The sequence below is a fragment of the Sceloporus occidentalis genome, unplaced genomic scaffold (assembly GCF_023333645.1).
Source record: "Sceloporus occidentalis isolate IW3139 unplaced genomic scaffold, rSceOcc1.0.p SCAF_4, whole genome shotgun sequence".
Lineage (NCBI taxonomy): Eukaryota > Metazoa > Chordata > Lepidosauria > Squamata > Phrynosomatidae > Sceloporus > Sceloporus occidentalis.
In genome coordinates, this window is record NW_028316984.1 from 187,481,178 (window position 1) to 187,508,240 (window position 27,063).

At 38.3% G+C, this 27,063-nt stretch overlaps 2 protein-coding genes across 6 annotated transcripts in view; one reads left to right on the forward strand and one right to left on the reverse strand.

Moving 5' to 3' along the window:
* RD3L (RD3 like) overlaps nt 1–14,364 on the reverse strand; it is a 35,168-nt gene extending 20,804 nt beyond the window's left edge. Inside the window, exon 1 of the mRNA XM_089522646.1 lies at nt 14,293–14,364. Within this exon, the coding sequence (XP_089378772.1) occupies nt 14,293–14,302 (10 nt within the window). The 5' untranslated portion in view covers nt 14,303–14,364. The remainder of the gene's footprint in view (nt 1–14,292) is intronic.
* Nucleotides 1–27,063, forward strand: part of TDRD9 (tudor domain containing 9) — a 147,204-nt gene that overhangs the window by 29,494 nt on the left and 90,647 nt on the right. For 2 of the 5 annotated variants that reach the window (XM_089522641.1, XM_089522642.1), the window contains exons 2-5: nt 4,703–4,809; nt 17,098–17,198; nt 20,468–20,689; nt 23,717–23,839. In XM_089522641.1, the coding sequence (XP_089378767.1) occupies nt 4,703–4,809; nt 17,098–17,198; nt 20,468–20,689; nt 23,717–23,839 (553 nt within the window). Of the gene's footprint in view, nt 1–4,702; nt 4,810–14,416; nt 14,556–17,097; nt 17,199–20,467; nt 20,690–23,716; nt 23,840–27,063 lie in introns of those variants that run through there. The other 3 variants (XM_089522643.1, XM_089522644.1, XM_089522645.1) reach the window with 3 other exon arrangements.

Consider the following 27,063-nt stretch of genomic DNA (forward strand, 5'->3'; position numbering starts at 1 on the left):
CAGAGAACTGCTATTTTCAGTGTAAGTCTTGTGTCGAGAGCAATGTGTAGTTGCGTCCTTCAAAAATGACAGCAGAAAAGCTGTACAAAATGAGGAAAAGGGAAAACAGTGCTACTTAGACAAGGGGAGTGGTGTGTTAAAGCATCAACACAGATGGAGGCACACCTGTGGTTGATTGAGTTTGACATGAGTTTTAAATGAAACCTTTACTCCCTTGCAACTAAAAAAATTGATGTAAGAATGGGGAATTGGGTATTAAAGTGGAAAAATAAGGACCTCAAAAATATTCAGGTTTGTAGAAGAAGAGATGCTGTCACAAGCACTTGTGTTCAGAATACAATTTGCAGTAGCTTTAGTACATCTTATTTTTTCCACTTAAATTCCCATATTTTGCTTGCCTTACTTAATACTCTGTCACTTTGTGTTACTGAGAGCATTATAGGTTGAGACCAGCATCTTGTATGTTGACAATGCCATGTAAGAATTGTTAGTCCAGTCCCATTTTAAAAAAAATTGAAGCCTCCTTCATCTGAAACGTAGAAGTCTTTAGCATTTTGGAGTTTTTCAGATTTTGGAATATTTGCATATGTATAATGAGATATATTGGAGATGAGACCAAACTCTAAACATGAACGTCATTTATATTCCATAAGCACATAGCCTGAAGGTAGTTTTGTACAATATATTTGTAATAATTTTGTACATGAAATAATAATAATAATAAATATTTATTTATTTATAGCCTGCCTTTCCAGAGGTTCAAGGTGGGTAACAAGAAAGCTCAATACAATTATACAAAATATTCCCTCATTCTCCCAACCCTCCATCCCTCCGCCTACACATATACAATAGACAAAATAAAATCATATAGTTCAGGATAACATTAATTAAAATCAATTACAATAACAATAACAATAGTAGTAAATAGGGCTTGATTGGAAGGACAGATGGTTCTAAATTATTTGGAGGTCAGTCTGGGAAGGCCCACTGGAAGAGATCTGTTTTAATTGTCTTTTTAAAGGTGTCTAAAGATGTAATATGGCAGATCTCCTCTGGCAGGTCATTCCAAATTTTTCGAGTGGCAATTGAGAAGGTATATAAATGAAGTTTATATACACTGAACCACCAGAAAGCAAAAGTGTCATTATCTCATGTGGACAATTTTGGATTTTGGAATTACAGATAAGGGAGACTCAACCTGTAGTAGATTTGTTGTGGGCTCTTATTCCAAATCATTTTTATTTTTAAAGAAGAGGAAAGAGGGAAGAACCCTGTGTAAAAATGTTTTTGTTGTTAACTGCCCTTGAGTCAGTCTTGACCCATGGTGACCCTGCTGATGAGAGATCTCCATGACCCTCTGTCCTCCACTGCTCTGCCCAGCTCCTGCAAACTCATATTCATGATCTCTTTAATAGAGTCTATCCCTTTAGTATGTGGCCTTCCTCTCTTTCTGCTTCCCTTGACCTATCCTAGCATTATTGCTTCTCCCAGTGATTCATGCAATTTGTGTAGATTCTCCGTGGTCATTATTTTTGCTTTCTTTATGTTTAATAGTAGGCCTCCATTTGCACTTTCTTTCTTCATCTTCCTTAGTAGTTGTTCCAGATCTTTGGGGTTTTCTGCTAGTATTATGCTGTCGTCTGATTGTGGATATTCCTTCCTCCTATTTTCACTCCTTCTCCTTCTGTGTCCAAGCCTGCTTTCCTTACAATATGTTCTGCATATAAGATGAACAGGTAAGGTGATAAGATGCAGCCTTGCCTGACTCATTTCCCAACTGGGAACTATTCTGTTTCTCTGTGTTCTGTTCTGACAGTAGCCTGTTTTACTGAGTAGATTTCTCATCAGGACTATCAGATGTGTTGGCACTCCCATGTCTTTGAGGACATTCCATAGCGTTTCATGGTCTATGCAGTCAAAGGGTTTGCTATAGTCTATAAAGAACATACTGATTTTCTTTTGGAATTCCCTGGTGCGCTCCATTAGCCATCGTATGTTTGCAATGTGGTCCCTAGTGCCTCTTCCTTTCCTGAACCCCGTTTGTACCTCTGGGACTTCTCTCTCCATGTATAGTTGGAGTTGTGTGTTGCATAATTTTGAACCTAATTTGAACCTAATTTGTTGTTAACCACCCTCGAGTCGATCTCAAGTCATGGCAACCGTGTGAATAAAATGTCTCAGAGACTTCCTATCTTCCGCTACTCTTCTTAGTATACCTCCTTAACAAAGCCCAACCATCTAGCGTGTGGTCTTCCACTCTTTCATCATCTTGGCTTTCAGGGAGATTTCAGGCTTGATCTGTTCTAGGGCCCATTTGCTTGTCTTTTTGGCTGTCCACAGATCCTCAGCACTCTTCTCCAGCACCACATCTGGAAGGAATATTATTATTATTATTATTATTATTATTATTAATTTTCTTAATTGTCAAGCTCTCACATCCATACATGGTAATACAGTTACTTGTATGATTCTAACTTTTGTGCTTAATTGTATATCTTTGCTCTTTAGGACCTTTTCCAGCTCTTTCATAGCTGCTGTCCCCATTCTTAGTCATCTTCTGATTTCCTGGCAGCAGTCCCCATTCTGATCAATACAGGAACTCTTTGACTATTTATATTTCTTCATCGTCTAGGTTGAATTTATGACGATCTTCCGTGATAATTATTTTTGTTTTCTTTATGTTCAACAGTGCCTTTGCACTTTTTTCCTTGACCTTTCTCTATAGTTGCTCTTGTTCTGTGATGTTTTCTGCTAGTATGATGTCATCTGTATATCTTAGATAGTTGATATTCCTTCCTCCTATTTTCACTCCTCCTGCTTCTCTTTGATAGGCAGTCAAGGAAGCCACAGCTCTGAGTCTGCAGGTCTTGAGCACAGCTGTTAATAACAGTGTTTCTTGGAGGTTTCCTATTCATAAGGTGGCCATAAAGTTGAAGTGGACTTGACAGCAGTTAACAACAATAAAAGTCTTGCATTTCTTCTGCTACTGCTCGGCTTTACTAATATAACCAAAACATTATCATCCATATACGAAAGGAAAGTTTAAGGAGGCTTGGGGGACCTCACTATTTATTGATATATCTTTAGGGAGAAAAAAGTGAGGGAACTTTCTTTTCTCAATGAGAACAAAGTGTATTTAGTTCTTGTGGAGTTCTGATTTGATTGTTGTGGGGTTTGAAATGGAAAGTATGGAAGGGGAATGAATGGTTTGGAGTGGTGGTAATGCTGAAAAACTACTCTGCATTGTAAGATGTTGTTGCATGGACCACTTGTTATAAAAAAATTATATTTAGGCACGTTTGAAAATAGTGATCTCTGTACTGTCAATTCTCCTTCCTTATTTACGTAAGTATCTGCATGTATGTTAAGTGTACGATCTGTGTTAATGGTTCCTTTGGGGCATCATTTATATGGATTTATTTTTTCTTATGGTAGTATTGGCTCACCAATGTCATTTCATAGCTTGAAGTCAGGGAAGACCTTTGAATTCTCTGAATTCATTCAAAGCCTAACCTTCCCAGTAGTGTTGTGAGATTGTTTAGTATCAATATGCCAATTATTTCTAGTGTGAAACAGAATGTTCCTTCTGGTAATAATTCTTCTGAAGGACAGATGTATTTTCCTTTCACTAATTTGACTTTATTTTTTTGGTCAGTGTTTAATAATTGTTATAGCCAGTAGTATGAATGAAACAAAAGATGTGCCCAAGAAATATTTGAAAATTAAACTTCCTTGGATTTTCAAAGCCCAGGTATCTAGGAAAATTGAGCAAGTTAATCGAAGAACAACTGAAGAGTACAGCCATGTTTTTGCTGTTAGGATCAAATAATGTACCTGGGAAATTAAAACACATTTTGCAAGTTTTTGAAAAATGTGATGATGGGATACAGAGTTAACTGTTGGAAGGGAATCTGGATTGTATTATAGTCATAGACTAAAAGATATAAGGGGGCTAGACCTTGGAAAAGTTACTTTTTGGACTTAAATCACAGAACCTTTAGCCAGCACAGTGTTCATTCTGGCTGAGGAATTCTGAGAACTGTAGTCTGATTTTTTTTTCAAGATCTGCAATGGAAGCATCCCCAGTTTCCCTTAATGCTGGACCTAAATAACTTTCTTCCCATTGTGAAGGGTTGTACATGCTACCTAAGTCATTGTAGTGTTTGCTTACCACTTTTTAGTGATCCTTAATGAAAGTTTGTAGTTGTTGCTGTGTGCCTTCAAGTAATTTCTATCTTACAGCAACCCTAAAACAACCCTTTCCTAGGGTTTTCTTGGGAAGATTTGTTCAGAGTTGGTTTGCCATTGCTTTCCTCTGAGGCTGAGAGGATGTGACTTGTTTAAAGTCACCCAGTGGCTTTCATGCCCAAACAGGGATTTGAACTCTGGTCTCCAGAGTAGTAGACTAATGCTCAAACTACTACATGGTGCTGGCTCTCTAATGAAAATATTATCCTGAAATTTCTAGATTTTTAAAAGTCTCTGGGGGGAGCTCAAATGCTTTATTGTTCAGAAAATGTAATACTTATATTTGAGGGTAAGGTAAAAAAAAAAAAAAAAGAGGCATCCCAAACTAACTTTTGTAATCCATTTAAGATTATTTTTCATGGGAGTTCTCAAAGAGAGGTATGTTCTGGGATTGTTGGGTTGCTGACTTTTTGAGTTCATAGAATAAGAGTTTGTCTCCCCTTCCAACCCCTAGGATACATAGTGAGAAGAGGGCTGGAGTTGAATATGTCAAAAGATACAGACAACTGGAAGCAGAAGAAGTTAATGCAAGAGACAGCAGTTGGCCTTCCTGTGAACCAGGTAAAATAAAAAAATAATAGCCCCTTTCCTCCTTAACCATAAAAAGACTTATTCATTCAAGTGTCAGTTGTAAGAATAGAGGTAAAATCTTGAATTTGGAAAGGTTGGGTTAAAATCCTGTGTATGGAAGGATAGCTTGTCAGGGGTTTGTTAGGGGATAGTTTGATAGTTTGACCAGATCTCACAAAAATAACCTGAGCATGAATTATCCCTGGCTGAAAAGCCTGCCATCTGATTTTTCTAAAAGGCATAGGTCAAACATTGCCTTCTCTCATAATAGTGAACCTTCTGGTTGGGATGGGAAAAACATAACCATCCATCTTTCCTATTAGGATGGTAAGTAGGGCAGGGCAAGAGTCCTTCTGTTATCTCCAGTCAGCAACAGGAGATTATAAGATAGTACAGTTAGCCCTCCATATCAGTGGACTAGCTGTCTGCGGGTTGGTGTCTTCGCACCATTTACGCCACTCCATTATTGTGAATAGCGGCACGTGCACACATGCGCACCATACACACATTGGCATCCACTGAAGGAAATTAGACTTGAGGTCCCATGTATTTTAGCATCCATGTGTGTGTGTATCTGGAACTGAACCCCGCTGGTGCAGAGGCTTGGCCTTGGTTCCCATATTGAGGGAAAGGCACAATGTTAAATAGATTAAGAGATCAGTAAATAGTTTCCCTTCTCTGCTTATGTTCCGGGTAGGAGAAATGAGAGACTTTGTGAAGTGTCTGACTTCAGCAGGTTTCCCTCCCATAGCACATTAGTGAAATTGCTGTGTGTGTGTGTATTCCAAAGATTCTTTGATTTTTCCATATTCTATAAGGAACACTATTTTACTCTGCCATTGTATTTAATGGGACTTGAGCATCCATGAATTTTGATATCCATAGGGGGTCCTGGAACCAAACCCTAGTCGATACCAGGACCCCATTGTATTTTTAAAGCATTCTGGAAAATATTCAGGGATGACTGAACTAAATAAGTGAATAAAATTCTTGGTGTCCTAGAATTCGTAGGTGTCATCATCAGACTTCTAGGCACCTGGCAATGAAGCTCCTGGGATATTTCCAACACTGCCATAAACATTTTCTTCTAGCACTTTGAAATTTCCTCTAGCATTGGTCAAATCATGCAGAACTGTTGATGTTTCTATACTGACATCTATGAATTTGCCAGAGGGTGGGTAGCCAGCCAGCATTGTAGTGCTGTGACAGAATGCTATGGTGTACATGAATCTTTCCAAGGAATATATTTAGAAGAAACCTGACCAGAAAGCTGTATTAAAAAAAATAAATGGGTGTCTGGGGAAGGGCAATGTTAATTCTTAGTGACAGCACAGTCAAAGTTAGGTACTTTAGCATTCAATTTACTACATTATGAGTGGATTAATTGCTAATGATAAATAGCATTTATATAAAGTTTCTTAGAGACTTCATGTATACTATCTCTCTTTAAAAATAAATTTCAATATTAAATAACTGCTGCCTTATTTAAATAACCTACTTTATGATAGACCTTATAATAAACATTCTTTTGATTTTTTTTAATTAAAAAAGAAAGGATCATGTCAAAAATTTTATGTGTTAATTGTGGATCTTGATCCATTGTAGAATCCAAAACTTGGGATATAAATAAAATCTATATTTTGGCAAAGTTAATCTTTTGCTATTTCCTGAGTTGTTACAAAAAACCTGAAGATTGAGGTGCTTATTGTAGCCAAAATGAAGGAGAGAGAGAAACTATAAGAGAACTTCTTGTGTATCATTTCTGTAACCCTGACAGTAATATACCATATATATTGGATTTCCATATTAATATAAGATGTTGACCTCATGTGTAAGTCGAGGGTAGGTTTGGGGGCCAAAATTATGGATTTTGATATGACCTGTGGATATGTCAAGAGTAAAACCTGAGGGCATGTTACAAACGATGTAAAGGACAAAACAAAAGAGAATGATTCCAAAGGATTTACAAAATTTGCAAAATTTACAAAATTCTGGAAGGCATAATTGTTTATGTTCACCCTAAAGGCCAGAAGGATGTGGAGGGAACTGTGATAAATCGTGGCTTTGCGATGTGTGAGGGAGACAACCAGATCCCATTGGGGCTAAAAAAAAATGCACACGCCTCAAAAAGGATGAAAAGGCAAAACAAAGAATGTAACGACTTCATTAGCAGTGATTCTAACCTTTAACTTTAATGTGATAACTTTGCTGGATTTTAACCCAGAAAAACTGATAAACATACACAAATGTCCTTATTTTTTTTATAAGAGTTAAAGTACAGTCCCCCCCCCCCCCCCATGTCCACGGATTCTTTATCCATGGATTCAACCATCCATGGCTTGAAAATATTGCTAAAAGATATATATTCCAAAAAGAAAAGCTTGATATTGCTACTTTGTATAAGGGACACCATTTCACTATGCCATTGTATTTAATAGGACTTGAGCATCCACGGATTTCAGTATCCACCGGGGATTCTTGAACCAAACCCCAGTGAATATCAAGGGCCCACTGTCCTTACTTTGACACATGGATAAGTTGACCCAGGTTTTTTTAAAATAAAATTTCTACATTTATACATGAGTTTATACTGTAATGATCAATATAATGTTAATCTTGTTAACAATATGATTACACATCTTGGTTTTATTAATAAATTCAGATATTCATAAGTCTTTTGCCCAATCATCCCTTCCCTCCTCCTTTTTGGTCCTTCTGCTGTAAGTGAGGAAATCTCAGATTGGACGTAGTTTTCTGTTACATATCAACCAGGAAACTATGGTTGCACTTTGAATAAGCCAGTGTTGGAATAAGCCAGTAATTGTTCCAAACCACTTCAAATTATGGTTTAAGTTCATGATTTGTTACAACCTTGGTAAGCACAGTTTCCCAGTTTGGATGAATTAATCGATTGGGAGTTAATGGATTGATTTAGAGTACACTTGTCCCTCCACATTTGCGGCTTTGACTTTTGCAAATTTGGTTATTCACAGATTTTATTAATATGTTCTCTCTACGAATATCTGGATTCTGCAGCACATCTCTATGATCAATTTTAAGCAAATGTTGCACTGAAAGACCTAGAGATTCCTAGAGAGAACACTCTACTAGCCATTTTAGCTCCTCCAGTGCAATTCTATGGTCAATGTCTGACAGATGTTGACCACAGAGTTGCACTGAAGGATCTAGATTCCTAGAGAGGTTTTCTCTCAGGTAAAACATAGTGTTTTGGTTAATTGTGGTTTTTCCACATTCATGGGGTCCTGTACCCCTAACCTCAGCAAATGTGGAGAGATGAGTGTATACCAAGAAGGGACGTGGGAAGGGACTGTGGTAATAAGATTCATTAATTTCTTACAATGTTTAAACTGGACATTGGAGTAAAGTATGTGTTGATAGGCTTGCCATAGGTTGGAAACGTCTTGAAGGCACACAACAACAACAGCAGCAGCAACAACAAAAATGTTATCCATCCTTTAGAGACAGGTCTGCTCTGTCAGAGATCTCTGGTGTTGCAGCAAACTACAGTTCACATAATTCCATAGCATGGAGTCTTGGCATTTAAAGTGGTGTCAAACTGGATTGTTTTTGCAGTGCGGATGCAGCCTAGATCATCAGTCCAAGGATTCTGTAAATTAAAGCTGTGAGTGATCTCAAACTGCTATAACTGTAGTGTAGACATACTGTTTAGGTATACTTATATTTTTGAATGTGAAATGAACTCTGCAGTTATATACAGAGCAAGATATCTGCCAAGTAGCACTCACATAGGCCACACTCAGCATCTGTTATGATAAATCAACTAGAGCATTACAGGCCAGATGTGCATGGCATTCTTTTTTTCTCCCTAACTGTGTACCCCTTCTGATTTATTTTGTGTTTTATATAGCCTTTTGTACTGCTCCTCAAAGTCATGACATGGACTGATGCCAGTCTGCAAGCTATTGGCTGTCAATCCACACTAAGTTTCCAGGAAAGAAAGAGACAGTTGTAGTTAGTGGGCACAAGTGTGATGCTAATTCCAGGAACACGAGTGGATAACCTTGCTGGTCCTCCATTAGGTAGCCTAAGAACCATTGAGCTAAAGCAATGACTAATAAGTTATGAGACTTCCTGTACTTGCCAACCTCTGGATGGGCCAGACAGTGACTCCCATTATCCCAGGCCCCCATGCTGATTAAGGATGATGGGAATTCTCTGCCCCTACAGAAGATGCCAAAGCAGACAAAGACTGGTGAATGAAGAGAGCCTTGCACAGAAATATGTGAGTGAGAGGGTACTGTAAAAATATCGGGCAAAATCTGCTGCTGTTTCATCTGTCAAATCCTATTTATGTTCTTCAGTAATTGAAGCGCTGTATCAGCAAGGGCAAAGAGATTTATGTGTTTGTGTGTCTTTGCTTACAAAATGTCCAGGTTTTGCCACCAGAAAAGCCAGTTCCTTCACAAAACCACAAATAATGCAAATCCAGCAAACTTGTAGAAATCCAATTAAACTCTCTCATTGAAAGTATGGGTTCTTTGGAAGAATATTATATGCGTATGTGAGGGATATATAGAATAGAAATGGATGTAGATTATTTATAGCATGATAAAGGTGGGCAAGCAAAAGGAATTGTATTTTTCTTCGTAAAGAAGTTGCATTGGTGGGAAGACTGCTGTCAGATAAACTAACGAGACAACATAATTTGTGTAAATAATCCAGGATGATTCAGAGAACTGGGAGTGGGGAGGTGTTGCTTGCTTCTGAATCACGTTCTCAAATTTGAGCCCAGGAAGAAGACTGTAAACAAAACCTTTTATCTGAAAATATCTGAATAAAAGTTTTAGTTTGCAATCCTGTCTCTTTTCCCTGTGTGTGTGATCCTGTGTGTGTACTTGTGTGTTTGTATGTGCCTTCGAGTCACCTGTCAACTTCCCACCAACAGTTTCAGATGCTTCATTGGAAGGACAAAATCTCAGTGGCATAAAGCAAAGGTGGGCAAACCTGATACTTCCAGGCTTTCCCCCCTGGAACCTAGGTATCCACTGGAGGAGCCAAGTACAAATTAGCATCTTGCAAAGAGAGGTAGCCATACAGATCAGGGTATGTGGTTGGCATATATATCTCCTTGATTTAATGGCCTAATTTGGAACAAAAAAGAACATGTTATGTTCTAAAGCAGCTGGGAATAAAAAATAATTTGGGATCTGTTGCAAATTAGCCAGAGACCTGTGAGTAGATCCTGATCTACCTTATGCTTGACCTTGGTATGGAGAGGAGGCAGTCTTTCCATACCTGAGATAGGAATTGTTTGGCCCTCCAGATGTTGAGCACTTGCTAGTCCCAGCACTTCTAGGTAGCATAGTCAGTGGTAGAGAATACTGTGAGTTGCAATCCAGTGTCATTTAGAGAACCACGTGATTCCCACTCCACTCTACAAAATGCACACCACTTCTGTTATTGTGTTGTTGTTGTAGTTTTTTAAGTCGAGCTTGACTTATGGCAACCCTATGGATGAGACATCTCCAAGAACTGCTGTTCTCCACCTTGCTCAGGTCCTGCAAATCCAGGCCTGTGTCCTCCCTGTTGAGTCTAACCATCTGGCATGTGGTCTTCTTCTGTTTCTTCCTGTTTGTCTTCTTGCCTGCCCATGGTATCTTCAGCACTCTTCTCCAGCACATCTCAAAGGAGTTGATTTTCTTTCTATCTACTTCCTTCACTGTCCAGCTCTCACATCCGTAGATGGTAATAGGGAATAAAATGGCTTAAAGTATTCTCACTGTAGTCTTCAGAGTTAGGTCTTTATATGTGGGGTCCTGAGTTACTAGCTGGCTCTGGTACATGGCCATTTTTGTGGTCACTGCTTTTTCTTACCCTGTTTGTCCTGACTCTACTGCTGTAGTAGCACACAGTACTACTTTAGGAGATTATCAGATGGGGAAAAAGCCAGGAGTAAAAGGCCTACTCTTGGCAAACTTGGCAAAAGATTTTCAGACACATTGTGCTTATCCAGGATTTAACCCATGAAGATCCAGGAATGCTCCAGCAACATGCCATTCACGGGGAAGTCCTGGAAATGGTTTGTTGCTGGAGCGTTCCTAGATATTCATGGGTTAAGTCCTGAATAAGTACGACATCATCTGGGATGGACAGAAGGCCCTCCTACAAAGATCTTAAAATTAAGGAGGGCTCGCGTAGAGGATTTTTCAGATAGTCTGGGCCCAAGCTATAACCTATAACCTTGTTGTAAGCCTTCTTGAGTCTTTTGCTGGAAGAGAGATGGGATACAAAGTAAAGAAATAAATAAAGCTCTCAGAAAATAATAATAATAATAATAATAATAATAATAATAGATTGAGTCACCCTTATCCAGAATTCTAAAATCTGAAATATTCCAAAAACTGAAACTTTTTCATGGGTGGATGAGATGGCATCACCTTTGCTTTCTGATGGTTCAGTGTATGCAAACCTTGTTTTATACACACAATTATTAAAAATATTGTGTATAAAGTTACCTTCAGGCTATGTTTATATGAATTTTATGTTTAGACTTGGGACCCATCTCCAAGATATTTCATTATGTACGTATATGCAAATACAGGCATTCCAAAATGCCCCAAAATCTAAAATCCAAAACACTTCTGCTCCTAAGCATTTTGGATAAGGAAGATTAACCCTATATTTATTTATTTATATCTTTCCTTCTCCTGATATCGGGACTCAAGGCAGCTCACAAGTTCAAAACCATACAAATTGAGAACAATACAAAAACATTAAAGAGTGTAAATAGAACATTTAAAAAAAGTTAATTAATTGATAAAGTTAAAAACATTTAACATTAAAATAGTAGAATATATTTTAAATACTTTGCAAACCTTCTGAGATATGGGGTAGTACACACAACCAGCTGGGAAACCTCCTTAACCCAATATTCTTCCCAATATGCAGACAGTGTTGAGAAGAATAAGCTTGTGTTATTTTGTCCCAGGCAGTCATAGTCCGTTGGTCCTTAGTGGCTACTCAGCAGCTGTCTTTGTAGACTCCCGATTAAAACTCTTTGAGGTGGTGTGCAGTTTATCTTTTTGGTCCAGCTTGGTGGTCTCCAGATGTTGTCGGATCACAACTCCAATCATATACAGCCAGAATGGCCATTTGTCAGAGGTGATGAGAGATCGTAGAATCGTAGATCTGGAAGAGACCACAAGGGTCGTCCTTTCCAACCCCATTCTGCTATGCAGGAAGACACCATCAACGCACTCCCAACATATGGCCATCCAATATCTGTTTAAAAACCTCCAAAGAAGGAGACTCCACCACACTTTGAAGCAGTTCATCCCACTGTCAAACGGCTCTTACCCTCAGGAAGTTCCCCCTAATGCTTAAGTGGAATCTCTTTTCCTGTAGTTTGAACATCCAGCATCCATAGTCAGGAACCACTGTGCTCAAAGCATTGTTGGTTCTTTGTGAAGAAGGATTGAAGTCTCTTTTATGTTGAACTGACCTTGAGAATGGTCACGAGACCCCTTGAGTTGTCATTATTCTCAAAGGCCTTATTCCTCTAGGCTTTCCAAATATTTAAAACCTTGTTTTCTGTTTTTTATTTCTGCTTTGCTCACTTGGTTTTGTAGCTTCTCTTTCTCTCTCACTGATCCCCCTACTCCTCTTCAGAATCTCTTTGACAGGCTCTTTATTAACTTCGGCTTAATATTATCAGTCTTGGCAGGAGGCCTTTCCCTGACCCCTACTGTCTGGAATCTGTGTGGCTGGAAGATGCTAGACTGTTGGGGACTTGAGAAAGAGTCTTTTCCAGAGTGGCCTTCCATAACTGGACCCTCTCTCAAGGAAGGTTAGGTTGGTTTACTAAGGCTCAGACTAGGCATTAGTGGGAATTTGCAAACTCTATGATTAAACCAATTATCTTATAACCCTTCTCAATGGGATTTTCTCAGAGATTGCAATCAGACATACGAATTAAGCTTATGATTGTCTACTAATGACTAAAACAAAGCATACTAAATATAAGATTCCCTAAGTGAGGAAAATCATGTGCTGTGGCAAATAGACATCTTTTCTCACTTGGGTAAACACCACTGCAAAAATCATATTGTATGAAAAGTTGGCCCTCCATATCCACGGATTCAACCATTCATGACTTTAAAATTATTTTTTCAAAATTCAAAAAGAAAAACTTGATTTTGCTATTTATATAAGAGACGTCATTTTACTATATAGGACTTAAGCATCCATATTTTGTATCCATGAGGGATCTGTGCACCAAATCCCAGAGGGTACTGTGGGACTGTTGTATTGTTTAGACTGATGATGAGGCAGGTGGGGAGCACAACTTTCAGTATTTTAAGAGTTAATTGATACAATTCTTATTAAAATGCTATCTATTTTTAGATGGTCCCAAAGACAAACAAATGGGTCCTAGAACTGATTAAGCCGGACGTCTCCTTGGAAGCTAAGATGATTAAGCTGAGGCTGTTATACTTTGGCCACATCATGAGAAGGCATGAATCATTGGAAAAGACAATAATGCTAGGAAAGGTAGAGGGTAGTAGAATGAGAATAAGGCTGCATGCTGGATGGATGGACTCTATTTAGGAGATCACAGGTGTGAGTTTTCTGGAGCTAAGCAGAGCAGTGGAGGACAAAGTCTTGGAGATGTCTCATCCATAGGGTCACCATGAGTTGGTATCGACTCGAGGTCAGTTAATAACAACAGCAAATCTATTTTTGTGTAGTCACCTCTCTGTTTTCGCAGGGGATCTGTTCCAGACCCCCCCCAAAATAGAAATCAGCCAATATTAAAACCCTGTTGGTTTGAATGGCGGCACGGCCTCTTGGGCGTGCACCAGATTCTTGGTCCCTCCATTTGCCCCTCACGAGTAAGCAAGGGATCTGGATCTGAAGTCCGCACAAACAGAAGGACAACTATTTTTGTTAGTATTTAAGCTTGTGTGTGCAAGCTTTTATTTTATGATGTTTTGAGCTTTATTGTTTTTATTTGGATTGCATATTTCCTTGCCTACATGGTATGTGGAGTACAAATTTATAACTGTATGAAATAATTACTGTATATATTCCTGTATAAGTGTAGAGATTTTAGTGAAAAAAATTGACCCTGAAAACCTGGGTCAGCTAATCCATGGGTTAATGTAAGTACTGTACCCTAAACCTTATCAGAAAAGGAACATCCCCTTCTCTGCATAGAATGGCAAAAGGTGAGAGCTTAGTCCTTCCCAGGAGAAACTATAAGAAGCATCAACCACCTCTCCTGTTTCTGCCATGGTGCTGCTTCTGGTCTTTTCATATGCCTGGGTGGAGGAAATGTTGGCAGCTTTGGCATTTCCTGTCAAAGGAGCATTGAGAAAGTAGGCATGTGCATGTTTTCTTAGGGGATTATTACATGGAGGAGGCAAGCATCCTCCTCCCGTCATTAAATTCTGTTAATCGCGTGATCGGGGGGAAGATTGAAGATTTTCATACCTGGCTGCATCACTGCTAAAACATCCTCCACACCACCCAAAAAGGTGGGAGAAGCACCTGTGCCTGAAAGCCAGGAGTGCATCCTGAATCACCATGGAAATGTGCCTCCCTCTTTTGCATCCCTGAAACATTCCTGGGAGAGGATTTCCTGTGAAGAGGGATGTTTCCATGGCGATTCAGGAAGTGCGCCTGGCTTTCAGATGCAGGCACTTCCCCCACCTTTTAGGGTCGTTTGGAGGACATTTTAGCAGTGATGCAGCCAGGTATGAAAATCTTCATTTTCACACTCCTGTGTGCTTATGCCATTCTTGTCCCGTCTGTAAACAGTTATGGGCCCGTCATTTGGTATTAACGAGAGTTTCCGTTAATACCAAATGACACGTCCATTACTGTTTACAGACGGGACAAGAATGGCATAACCACGCGGAGATGTGATAATCTTCTCCTAGATTGCATGATTAACACGATTTAATGACAGGAGGAGGACACTTTTCTCCCATATGATAAAGTCCTATGTCTGCTTGTGACTGGTCATCTTCCCCACACATACAAACAGCCACCATTTATGTACACTCGTTCCTCCACATTTGTGGCTTTGACATTTGCGGCTTTGATTATTCATGGATTTTATTAATATGTTCTCCCTAGAAATATCTAGGTTGTCCAGTACAACTCTGGTTAACTTTAAGGAGCCCTTAAAGTGGCACAGTGTTGAAATGCCTGTACTACAGCAACTCCCTCAAAACCATGAGATTGCAAGTTCAATACCAGCAAAAGGGCTCAAGCTTGACTTAGGCTTGCCTCCTTCCACAGTTGCTAAAATGAGTACCCAGATTGTTGGGGGCAATCAGCTTACATTTGTAAACCGCTTAGTTCAGTATGAAGTGGTATATAAATGAAACTGTTTGTTTGTTTAACCAAAGGTCATACTGAAGGACCTAGACTAGAGATTCCTAGAGAGAAAACGCCACTAGGCATTTGTAGCTCCTCCAGTGCATTTCTGTGGTCAATAAGCCGCTCTGAGTCCCAGTCCTGGGAAAAGAGCAGGAAACAAATAAATATAATAAATAAATATAATAAATGTCTGGCAGATATTGACCACAGAGTTGCATTGGAGGACCTAGAGATTCCTAGAAAGGTGTTATCTGAAGTAAAAGCATAGTGTTTTTGTTATTTCCAGTTTTTCCACATTCAGGGGGTCCTGTGCCCCTAACCCCAGCGAATATGAAGGGATGAGTATAGTTCCCTCCTCATCCATTCAGTCTTTTTTTTAAAAAATTTAATATATCTTTATTTTACAAAGCTTGCGTTTTTACAACAGGGTAAATAAAAACATATATCAACCTATATCAACAAGCAATAAATCTGTTATATATTAGACTTACACCTGAGAACTTTCTACAAGAAACTGTATAATTTTATCTTTTAATACAAAATCTTATTCCCCTATCTCTAGGTATGAATAAAAAAGTTTTGTTTCTTGTACCTCTCCTTACTGAGCAGCCATTAAGTAAAGTCTTACAGCTTCCCAATACTTTTCCCATTTAACCATATCTTTCTTATTTATTAATGCTGTTAATCTATCTAGATCTTTCAGTTCCCGTATTTCATTTTGCCAAGTCTCTATTTGTGGGGGTTATAGGTAATTTCCAGTTCTTTGCTATTATCTTTCTGGCAGCCGAAATTAAGTATAATAATATTTTCCAATGTTTCCTTTCTTCCTCTGGGTCTAATAATGAGGTCATGTTTAACAGATATATTTCTGGTCTAAACTGAAAATCAATTTTTAATATTAACTTTATTTCCAAATGAATCTTTACCCAAAAAGACTTTATATATGTGCATTGCCACCACATATGCAAATATGTCCCTGTTTCTTTTTGGCATCTCCAACACTGGTTATCCTTTAATTTGTATATTTTTTCTACTGAACATGGTGTTTGATACCATCTATTTACAACTTTAAAATAATTTTCTTTTATTGTTTGTGCTACAGTAATTTTTTTTGTTTTTAATCTAGCTTTTTCCCATTTTTCCCAGTCCAAATTGTATCCCAATTCTTGTGCCTATTTTATCATAGAATCTTAAATTTCCACTTCTTCTAGGGATCTTATCAGTAAGGTGTTATATATTTTACTTAATATTACTTAATTTACTTAAAAAAAATATCCACTCAGTCTTTAGGGTGAGCCCAAAGTTTTATGTCTGCTGGAATTTTATAAGTTCTTTGGCATCATTTTCCTTTGTTTCATCCTTTACATCAGTGATTCCCAAACTTTGGTCCTCCAGGTATTTTGGACTTCAGCTACCAGAAGCTCTAGCCAGTTTGGCCAACAATCAAGCATTCTGGAAGCTGAAATCCAAAACATCTGGAGGACCAAATTTTGGAAAACACTGCTTTACATCCTTTGTAATACACCCCTACATTTTGCCCTCAATTTATCCACAAGTCATATCCAAATCTATAATTTAGGCCTCATAAAAGCAAAACTAAAAACAGGTTGAAGTAGAGGAGAGTTGGTGCTGAAGTCATGAGAGCTTCACAAAGTTTCGGTGGAACCTGTGGGGCTTGAATATCGGCGAGTATCCATTTTCACAGAGAAGTCTGGAACAGATCCCCTGCGAAAATGGAGGTCTGACTGTAAATAAATACAACAACATTTTCCGTTGCTGTTGTTATTTGGCTTCAGACCAATTGCCGTGTGCTACATTGCTTTCAGTATTTTCCGCTAGCCCACTCTGAGAAATTTGGATTTTGTTATTTCTGGGAACACTTGACTAACTTGAATTTCTGTTCTTTTTGAGTAAATTCAGCTTTGTCTCAGCATGAATCAAATCCTGTGAAGTGTGTGCCTGTGGGCAATTACAACTATCCTGATTTGCCTATTTCAAGATACAAAGAACAGGTAAATTGTTTTGGCATATATATATATTTATATATGGGTTTTATATCTCACCTTTCTCCCAAAATAGGATTCAGCATTTGGTAAATGTTTGCTTTGTAAAAATTACAATTTTCTTCTTACTCTCCAAGCCTTTGTCTGGTTGATTTTGCTTGGAGTGTGAATTGTCATTAAAAACTTTTTGGAAAGGGTTTTTGCTTTGCAATAAACAATAGCTTGGCATCCTGTTTACAATGTCATAAGCTAGACATATGACCTTTCAAATTTTGGTATTCATATTTATGATAGTGGCACCATTGCCATGATTGTAAGTGCCCTTGCAAAGTCCTCTTCTAACATCTTTTCACAGCATGTCTCACTGACAGGCAGGCTTTTCAGGCGGGCTTTTTCAAATCATGACTGGGTGGCTTTTATATGGCATATGTATTTTAGATTATGTTTCTAAACTTTTGTATGTTTGTAATGTTAAGTTTATACTGTTTTAACTGTGTTAATTTAATTGTTCTTAAAGCATCTTTATTTTGTGAGCTGCCTTGGGTCCCTTTCTGGATTGGGAGGTGGATCATAGTTGCATCATCTTAGCTATTCAATGATATAGCTATTTTAGTCTGTTGAATTATTATGTAGAGAGATCTTGTAGCACCAGTGAGACTAACTGAAAGAAAGAAGTTGGCAGCAAAGATTTGAGGAAGTAGACTGGAGTCTACAAAAGCTTATGCTGCCATTTTCTTTCTTTCAGTTAGTCTTGAAGGTGCTACAAGATCATCTTAGAAATGTCTCCCATGTGGGATCTTGGCCATAGTTTTGGTGTAAATCCAAGTACCAGTTCCCATTAGAGTATATCCTTTGAATCAGTGGGATTTACAATGGTGTTATTGATTAATCATTTATATATTGTTATTAAAAATAAAAGAAATAATAACTACATCCTGCCTATGTTCCCCAGAATTGGGATTCAAGATGGGTCAATTCATATCTACTCTACTTGGGGTTAGCAGTGGGATAAACTACACTCGTCCTTCCATATTTGAATTTTTCGGATTTAATTATTCACAGGTGTTATTAGTATGTTCTCTCTAGGAATTTCTAGGTCCTTCAACGCAACTCTGTGGTCAACTTTAACCAAAAGTCGCACTGAAGGGGACCTAGAGATTCCTAGAGAGAACACTCCACTGGGGATCTGTAGCTCCTCCAGTGCAATTCTATGGTCAATGTCTGGGAGATGTTGACCTCAGAGTTGCACTGGAGGACTTAGAGATTCCTAGAGAGGTGTTATCTCAGGTAAAAACATAGTGTTTTTGTTATTTGCATTTTCCCCACATTCACGGGGGTCCTGTGCCCCTAACCCCACCAAATTTGAAGGGACAATTGTATTGTATGTGGTGGTGGGCCTGGGCTACCTTCCAGAGGGTCACAGTGGTCTATTTCCACCAGACGGGAAGTGACATCAGTAGCATCTGGTTTTGTTTTTGGCATGAGTAGTGTGTGGGAGGTGGAGAAGTTTTAAGAATGTTTTGTGGACTTTGAGGATTGCAAAGGAGTGGTTGGGGGCTGCATGAAGTCTGCAGGGGCCACATTTTCCCCATCCCATCTCTTTAAAATTTTATTCTTCAGAAATTTCAATTTTTTTATCACAAACTTAGCTATACGTAGGTTATTTTCTTCTGTTTGTTATTAAAGTAGTGCCATCTGTGTACATGATGTTTACAGAGCACAGCTAGGATGGATTCCAACTCCAAAATTCATTCAACTATTCACTAGCAAGTGTTAGGCTAAGGTTTTTGAATATATATACAGTGCACCCTTGCCTTATGCAGGGATCCGTTCTGGACCCTGCTGCCTAAGGCAGGTTCCGTGTGTGCTTCAGCCCCATTGAAACTAATGGGGCTTGTGTGCATGGCGTGGTGAGGCGTACATGTGCCAATTTCTCTTTGTCAGGCAGCTTTCAGCATAAGCTGAAAGCTGTGTATAGCACGCCCATGTATGACGCGGTCGCAATGTGTGTGTGTATATGTGTAATAGTACTAATAACAAGAAAACTGTACTGTGCCCTATTGACAAAAGAATGATGGCAAATGGAACCACTAAACATGTTAACAATAACAAGCATTTTCATTACCATAGGACCAATTCCACAAAATGTGCTGTAACAAGGCATTCTCTGAGGAATTTGCTTACCAGTCTTCAGATAAAGATTTCATGATTATTCCTTGTTAACAGTATACTTTATGGAATTGGTCTTATGAAATTGGTTGAATGATCCTTGCCATACGAGCGATTTGGATGAACTGAAAACATTCCAGTGACTTTTTCATCTAATGATATATGGAACTTTTGACATTGATTTAGTGTGTTCTCACCTGATGGTTGTATTGTGAACAAATAATTATTTATTCCATATGATGTTTTCTAGATATATTTTAGATTATGAAATTGCTTGTTATAGTTAACACCTTTGGTGGTTCCATTTTCCATCATTATTTTGTTAGTAGAACGCAATACAGTTTTCTTGTTATTAATATTATTGTCTGAATGTTGCTGCAAAAAATATAGTTGTAATTTCATAAGACCTAGTCTAATACTTGCTAATGCGTTTCACAGTTCTTATAATGTAAAGTAGATATTGGGAAGATGTGTAGAGGAAGGGGGAAATGATAGCATGAGTAAAGCAGGGAAAATGTGTGATTACTTCAATTATACATACCTTGGCTTAGATACAATAAAGTACAGGGACTGGGGCTGAGTTGGTAATCTTGTGCCATTCCAAATATTGCTGCAAAGACAAGGAATTGTATTGGAAGTAAAATAATAATAATAATAATAATAATAGAGAGGAGAAACGTCTTAACCCACACTTTGAATTATATGAAAGAGAAGAAAAGATAATGACCACCTAAATCTATAAAAAGAAGGGAAGAGGGGAAAAAGAATCTTGTAGCACCATTTGGACTAATCATTGGATTTCAGCACAAGCTTTCGTGGACTACAGCCCATAAATATAATAAATATAATTAATAAATTTAAAATATTTTGCATATTTTATAATTGAATAACTTGGTTAGTCTTAAAGATGCCAAAAGACTCCTTTCTCTTTTTATACCGAAACAAACACAGCCACCTCTCAGAAAATTCTTATGGTTTTAGAATGTTTAAGAGGCAAATGATAAAGTATAGCAGGATCTACAGAAATGCATTTTAAAATCCTGGCCTGTCATCTTTTTAACATACCATCAGTAACAATTATTTTTAAATTTTTTTTATCATTTACACAGCTAATTTCCCTGATTGAAAACAACTCGGTGGTCATTATACGTGGATCTACTGGTAGCGGCAAAAGTACTCAGCTTCCACAATATGTCCTGGATTATAGTGCGCAGCACTCTACTTACTGCAACATTGTTGTTACTCAACCTAGGAAGATTGGTGCCAGCAGCATTGCAAGGTGGATTAGCAAGCAGAGATCGTGGCCTCTAGGTGACCTTGTGGGCTACCAGGTACCTCCAATGCATTACACAAAATTAAAGCATGTATTGGTGCTGGAAATGGAAAATTATAGTAATTTATTTATTTCATTTATAGCCTACTTTCCCCCCAATAATGGGGCTCAAGGCAGCTTGTGTAAGTCGCCTGTCAACTTAGGGCGACCCCATGAATTTCATGGGTTTTCATAGGCAAGGCATACTCAGAATTTTGCCAGTTCCTTCCTCTGCAATATAGCCTACAGCACATAGTATTCATTGGCCATCTCCCATCCAAGTATTAACCAGGGCTGACCCTGTTTAGCTTCCAAGATCAGCTAAGATCTAGTGCCTTTAGGGTCTTAGTCAAGGTATCTTACAGCAAGTTAAAAACAGCACAAATTAAAACTATACAAAAACATCAGTTAAAAAGTATAAATATAACACATTAGTTAAAAGATAATTGACCCATTTTTAAAGTTAAAGCTATTAAAATTCATTATAAGACTGGTTGTTGTTAATGACAACAAGCCAACTTGACGTCCCTATGATTGGGAGATGCCCAAGTCACTTTGTCCTCAACAGCTGTGCTAAGGTCTTGTAAACTCAGGGCTGTGGCTTCCTGTCTATGAGGTCTTCCTCTGTTCCTACTACCTTCCACCTTACCAAGCATCTTTGTCTTTTTTGTAGTGAGCCATGTTTTCTCATGATATGTCCAAAGTAACCGGTATGACAGTCTCGGCTTAAAAGACATAGCTGTGTTAGTCTGGAAAATCAGAATACAAAAGGATCTTGTAGCACCTATGAGATTAGCTGAAAGAAAGAAGCTGGTAGCATGAGCTTTTGCAAACTTCAGACTACTTGTCAGATACATGCTGCGTTAGACTGAAGTCTACAAACACTCATGCTACCAACTTTTTTCTTTCAGTTAGTTTCAAAGGTGCTACAAGATTCCTTTGCGTGCTGAGTTTCAGCTTAGTCATTTTAACTTCAAGGGAGAGTTCAAGCTTGATTTCCTCCATGATCCATTTATTTGTCTTTTTAGCAGTCCACATTATCCATAGAGTTTTTCTCCAGCATCACATTTCAAATGAATTGATTCTCTTCCTATGAGCTTTCTTCACTGTCAGGCTTTCACAACCGTACATAGAAACTGAAACTACAATGGCATTGAGATTCAGTGATATATCTTTACACTTACTGTGGCTAGTTCCTTCATAGCTGCCCTTTCAAGTCCTAGTGTTTGATTTCTTGACTGCAGTCCCTATTTTGATTAATGATTGTATAGGAAATCTTTGACTTTCTCACTGTCTTCTTCGTCTGCTTTAAAGTTATGTAAGTCATCTGTAGTTATTATTTTTGTTAATATTCAGTTATAACTCTGTCTTTGGCTTTCTGTACTTTCTTCAATAGTTGTCCCAAGTCTTTGCTATTTTTTGCTGGTATTATGGTATCATCTGATTATCTTTAATTGGGGATGTTTCTTTCTCCAATTTTCATACCTCCTTCTGCAGAGTCTAATCCAGCTTTGTGTTCAATACATTCAGGTGCCTCTTGTTGTATTCTGGGGTTTGTAGTTCAATGAAGCATAAGAGCTCTCTGGCTGAGAATTCTAAATGCCTCTTCTTAAACTGCAAAACCCAGAATGCAACAGGAGGCAGCTAGAGCAGTTAAAATGGAATAGCAGTGTTATAAGAGTGTAGTGCGGTAATCTAGAGACTAAAGCCCTCTTGGTGGCTTACTCAGACATAAAGCTGAAACAGACAGGCTCAAAACGCCAGCTTGGGGGCAGGGCACATGCATGACGCACACAATTACCCTGCTCCAAAGGTGCCCAGAAGTTGCTGGGCTGCCCACATGTGGCGTAGTGTTTAGACACCACAGGAGCTCCATAAAGCTGTGGTGGGGAGGGAAAGGTGTGCTTCGCCCCATAGTTGGTGATTATGCAAGTTTAGGTAGGAAGATACTGTGCGAGGAATCATTGAGTGCCTCTTTATAGTGTAATTTTCTCTGTATTGGACAATATTAATGAAGGGCTCTGGTTGCAGTTTCACCTATTCCTCGAGACCAACCACCTCTGATAGATATGGAAGGAATGGGAGAACTCTTGTCAGGCTCTTTCCTTTCCCCAACTCTCCTATGTTCATCTCAGACCTTATGCATAACTGCACTGGCTCATTGTCATCGTCGTTATCATCTTCACTGTCGTTGTTTTATGTCTAGCCTTTCTTCTAAGAATTAGAAAATGTGGCCTGTACCTAAGTAGAACAAAGTCAGTTGAAACAACAATACGAACATTGAAAGACAGTTTTAAAAACATTAAAAGAAAATAAAGCACTCATTCAGTTAGTCCTTTTCTGCAGGAAGTGAGGTCAGGTGTGAAGCCGTGAACAAAAAGATCCTTACCTTTAGGAAAAAGACAACTTTGGGGGGAGATACTCTTATCTCACTGGGGAGAAAGTACCAGAGCCTTGGAGCAGCCACTAAGAAGGCCCTTTTCAGGAATGTTATTTTTTATTGTGAGCCGCCTTGGGAGAAAGGCGGGATAGAAATACAACAAATATATAAATAAATAAAATGTTAGTACGTGTTAGCAGGAACAGGCAACTTTTGGCATTCAGAATTAGTTGGATTGCAACACCTATCAGCCCTTGCCAGCATAGCCAGTGATGACAAATCATGGAAGTTGTGGTCTGATATCTTATTGACAATGGATGTTGCAGTTCAACAGAATATCTTTGATATAGAGCAACATGTCTAAGTAATAAAAACATTATACATATAAATAGTATACTGATGTTATTGCTTTTCTGTGATATTAATGGCCACTGTTTCTAGGTTAATTTTAGAAGTCTTCAGAGAGGACCATAATTTCACGTGACATTCTGTCCTCTTTTGAACACATTTCTGTTTCAAAGCATCTTTTTTTTCCAGAACCGGTGAAATATTTGAATGAGCAATGCCTCCTGTAATAGTGTCTGTGTGAACAAACAATTCACCGTTTTCATAATTTCTTCTAAATAAGTTTGAACGGAAACATGACTTGTTTAATTATGTTTGTAGATTGGATTAGAAAAAGTTGCATCAAAGGATACAAGATTGCTTTATGTGACAACTGGTGTTCTCCTTCAAAAAGTTGTTGGGGCCAAAAGCCTTTCAGAGTTCACCCACCTCTTCATAGATGAGGTAAGTCTGAGGATGAGATAAAACTGGGAGCAAGTACTTTTTGGATTGCAGCTTTCTGAAGTCTCCAACCAGTGTGGCCAATGCTCATTTAGGTTGGAGGATTCTGCAAGTTGTAATAAAAAAGGCAACTTTCCCAAGCTCTGTTTTGAAATGAAGAAGATTTTACTTCTGATTAGACATATATAGAAATACTACTTTTATACTAAAAGGCTACTTTTAAGAAGTGTCATTTTACTCCAGCATTTAAGTTACTGTGTTTGTTTCTGACAAATGTAACACATGTTCAAATATTGAAAGCCTTAGGAATAACATGCCTACTGCTTTTAAATGCGCATGAGCCATATTCCTTTCCAGCCATTTTCCTAGGACCAATATGTACACCTGAAGTCCCGGGGGGGGGGGGGTATGATTTCTCTCTTTCTCTCTCATGCACTCCAAACAGTACTGGACCCTTGGGTGTTAGTAGCCAGTGAATTTCCTCCATTCTTCCTGGTACCATAGAATCATAAGTTGGAAGAGACCATAAGGGCCGTTTAGTCCAAGACCAATTCTCTGCCAGCAGGAATACACAATCAAAGCATTCCCAATAGGTGGCCATCCAGCTTCTGTTTAAAAATGCCAAAAAAGAAGATTTACAGCATATTAAACTGTTGAGCTGTTCTTTTAGTGAGGAAATTCTTCCTAATGTTTAGATGAAATCTCTTTGCCTGTAGTTTGTATCCATCGCTGCATGACCTAGTCTCTGGAGCAGTAGAAAACAAGCCTAATCCATCTTTAATATTATATTCTTTCAAATATTTAAACATGGCTATCACACTGAGCGCTCTGGTGCCACAACAAACTACAGTTCCCAGGATTTAATACCACTGAGCCAGGGCAGTTAGAGCGGTCTCAAACTGGATTTTCCTGCAATGTGTTTTGGAGCTAGATCTACTTTTCCAGGCTATTTTTGATAGAGAATAAGACTAGCAAGGCTATCAGTTGTCATTGTTATTTATTACCTCCAGTAAGGGTAAGAAGGTACCTCTGTACTAGCTGCTGGAGCACATAGGTGACTGTGCTATTGTGTTTGTGTTCTGCTTGTAAGATTCCCATATGCATCTGTTTGGACACTTTAGGAACATAATGGTGAAGTCATCTTAATTTGATTCTCATTGCCAATCAACTATTGGGAACCCAAACACCTCCCAGCCTAGAGAAGCTGGAAATTACTTTGGACAGTGCTCATCACCCTTGGATGTTGGTCTAATGTAGCATTCTTCTTCTATGTTCTTTGGACATTCTGGTTAGAGATCTTTTCCTCTCTTGTGGTATGAAAATCCAAGTGCATTCCTGGGCATATTTTTATCCAATGTATTTGCAGAACACAACCCCCTGATGAATTTAAAGCTGCATGATTTTTGAGATGGAGATTACATATTTTGGATTTCAGGGTGCATTAGTCATAATCACAACTCTGGAGGGGGAGAGGGAAGAAAAAGAAAAATACCATGTGTTGGTAGAGATATAATTGCTTAAGATATTTTCCACCATGCTTATTTTAATGAAGATTGATTTTTCCACCCATTTTATTTCTTGCTATACAGAGACATTTGATAACAAGATTTAAAAACAAAGTGTATAATTGTCAATGATATACCATGACTTACAGTTGTGGAAACACTGCCTTCTTTCTTAAGCTATATGTAGGTTGTTCCTGTCATTTTCACTGAGGGTGAAGAAATAATAATAGACCAGATCTTGAAACAGTAGGGACATTGTGGCAGTACAATTGTACACCAACAGTAATCTTGTGTAATTGCAAGGCTATATCTTGTAGTATGCTAGTGGAGAAATTGTGAGATTTGTGGTTGTTCTACTAGCAGTTGCTCAACTACTAGCAATTACTGCCAGCAACATAACCTTATGAAGTTTCAGTAGTTTGCAAAGTCCTTTTTGTACATGCAGAAACAAAGTTTAGGATTTGAAATATGCACAAGAATAAAACCAGGATTTTTGTATTTACAAGACGTATTATAACTAGTGGAGTGGAACCTTAGGATATGACCCATTTTGGTCTGGGATCTGGATGATCACTGGACAGTACAGATTGTGTATGGATTGTGCAAAGTGTTTTGGGTGTGCCTTACTTTCAAAAATTACCCTGTGGCAAGCTGTCTGTTGTGATGAATATAAATGTTCCTGTATTATTACTTGAATTTTGTTGTTTGCCTTCAAGTCATTTCTGACTTATGGCAACCCTAGGACAAACCTATTCTGGGGTTTTCTTGGTAAGATTTGTTCAGAAGTCTTTGCCTTCCTTTGAGCCTGAGAGAGTGTGTCATGCCCAGGGTCACCCAGTGCGCTGAGCACGGATTTGAGCCCTAGTCTCTGCAATCATAGTCCAGTGCTCAAACCACTGCACCACACTGGTTCTGTTACTTGAATTACTGAAATCCATGTGGCTTCATTGCACATTTATTGTAATGTCTTTGCTGCCTTTATCTTTCCTTTGTTATCAGTAGTTCAAGAACAATATTTTCTCCCTTTTGGAAAATAGCAAGTTCTCTGTTGATACTGTGTAAATACTCACTTTAATCTAAATATACTCTGGGTTCAACATTAGCCTTTTGCAAGGGAGCTCCTGTTGGTCTTGTTTTAAAAAATACTGTTTTAGTCATCGTCTTAAAAACATTTCCACTGGTTAAACATGGACTGCTGTATCATTTCATTCCCTGTATATATACATACAAACATATCTGCTTGTTTCTTTTGCTCTTGTCTGAATCCTTTATTATTGGCAACTTTGTATTTTTGTGTTCAGAACAGTCCACTAGGTAAGATACATTCATTATTTCCAGCCCTCCATCATGGTTCTCGAATGTTTATGCATTTGTTTACCATTCAATTCTCATTCCAAAAGAGTTGGATTAGAGACTTTTTTTCTTGTGAGTACTTGCCAGGGTCAGAGCATGGTACTCAAGAATTTGAAAACAGACAGCAAAGGAGCTCATAAGGATTTTTCTGTGACAATGTATGATTGAGAACCATGAGTGTGACAGACATTGTGTTTTTTGGTTCATTTGGGGACCTAGCACCAATTCATAATCATTCAGATCTGAATGATAACTCTGTTTCTGCCTCCACAGTTGCTGATAATGGTACTTTTAGCCTACTGCACCCATTATGGAAATATTCCCACCCATTGTGTGCCAACACATTTTCAGATGTCTGCATCAGTACAC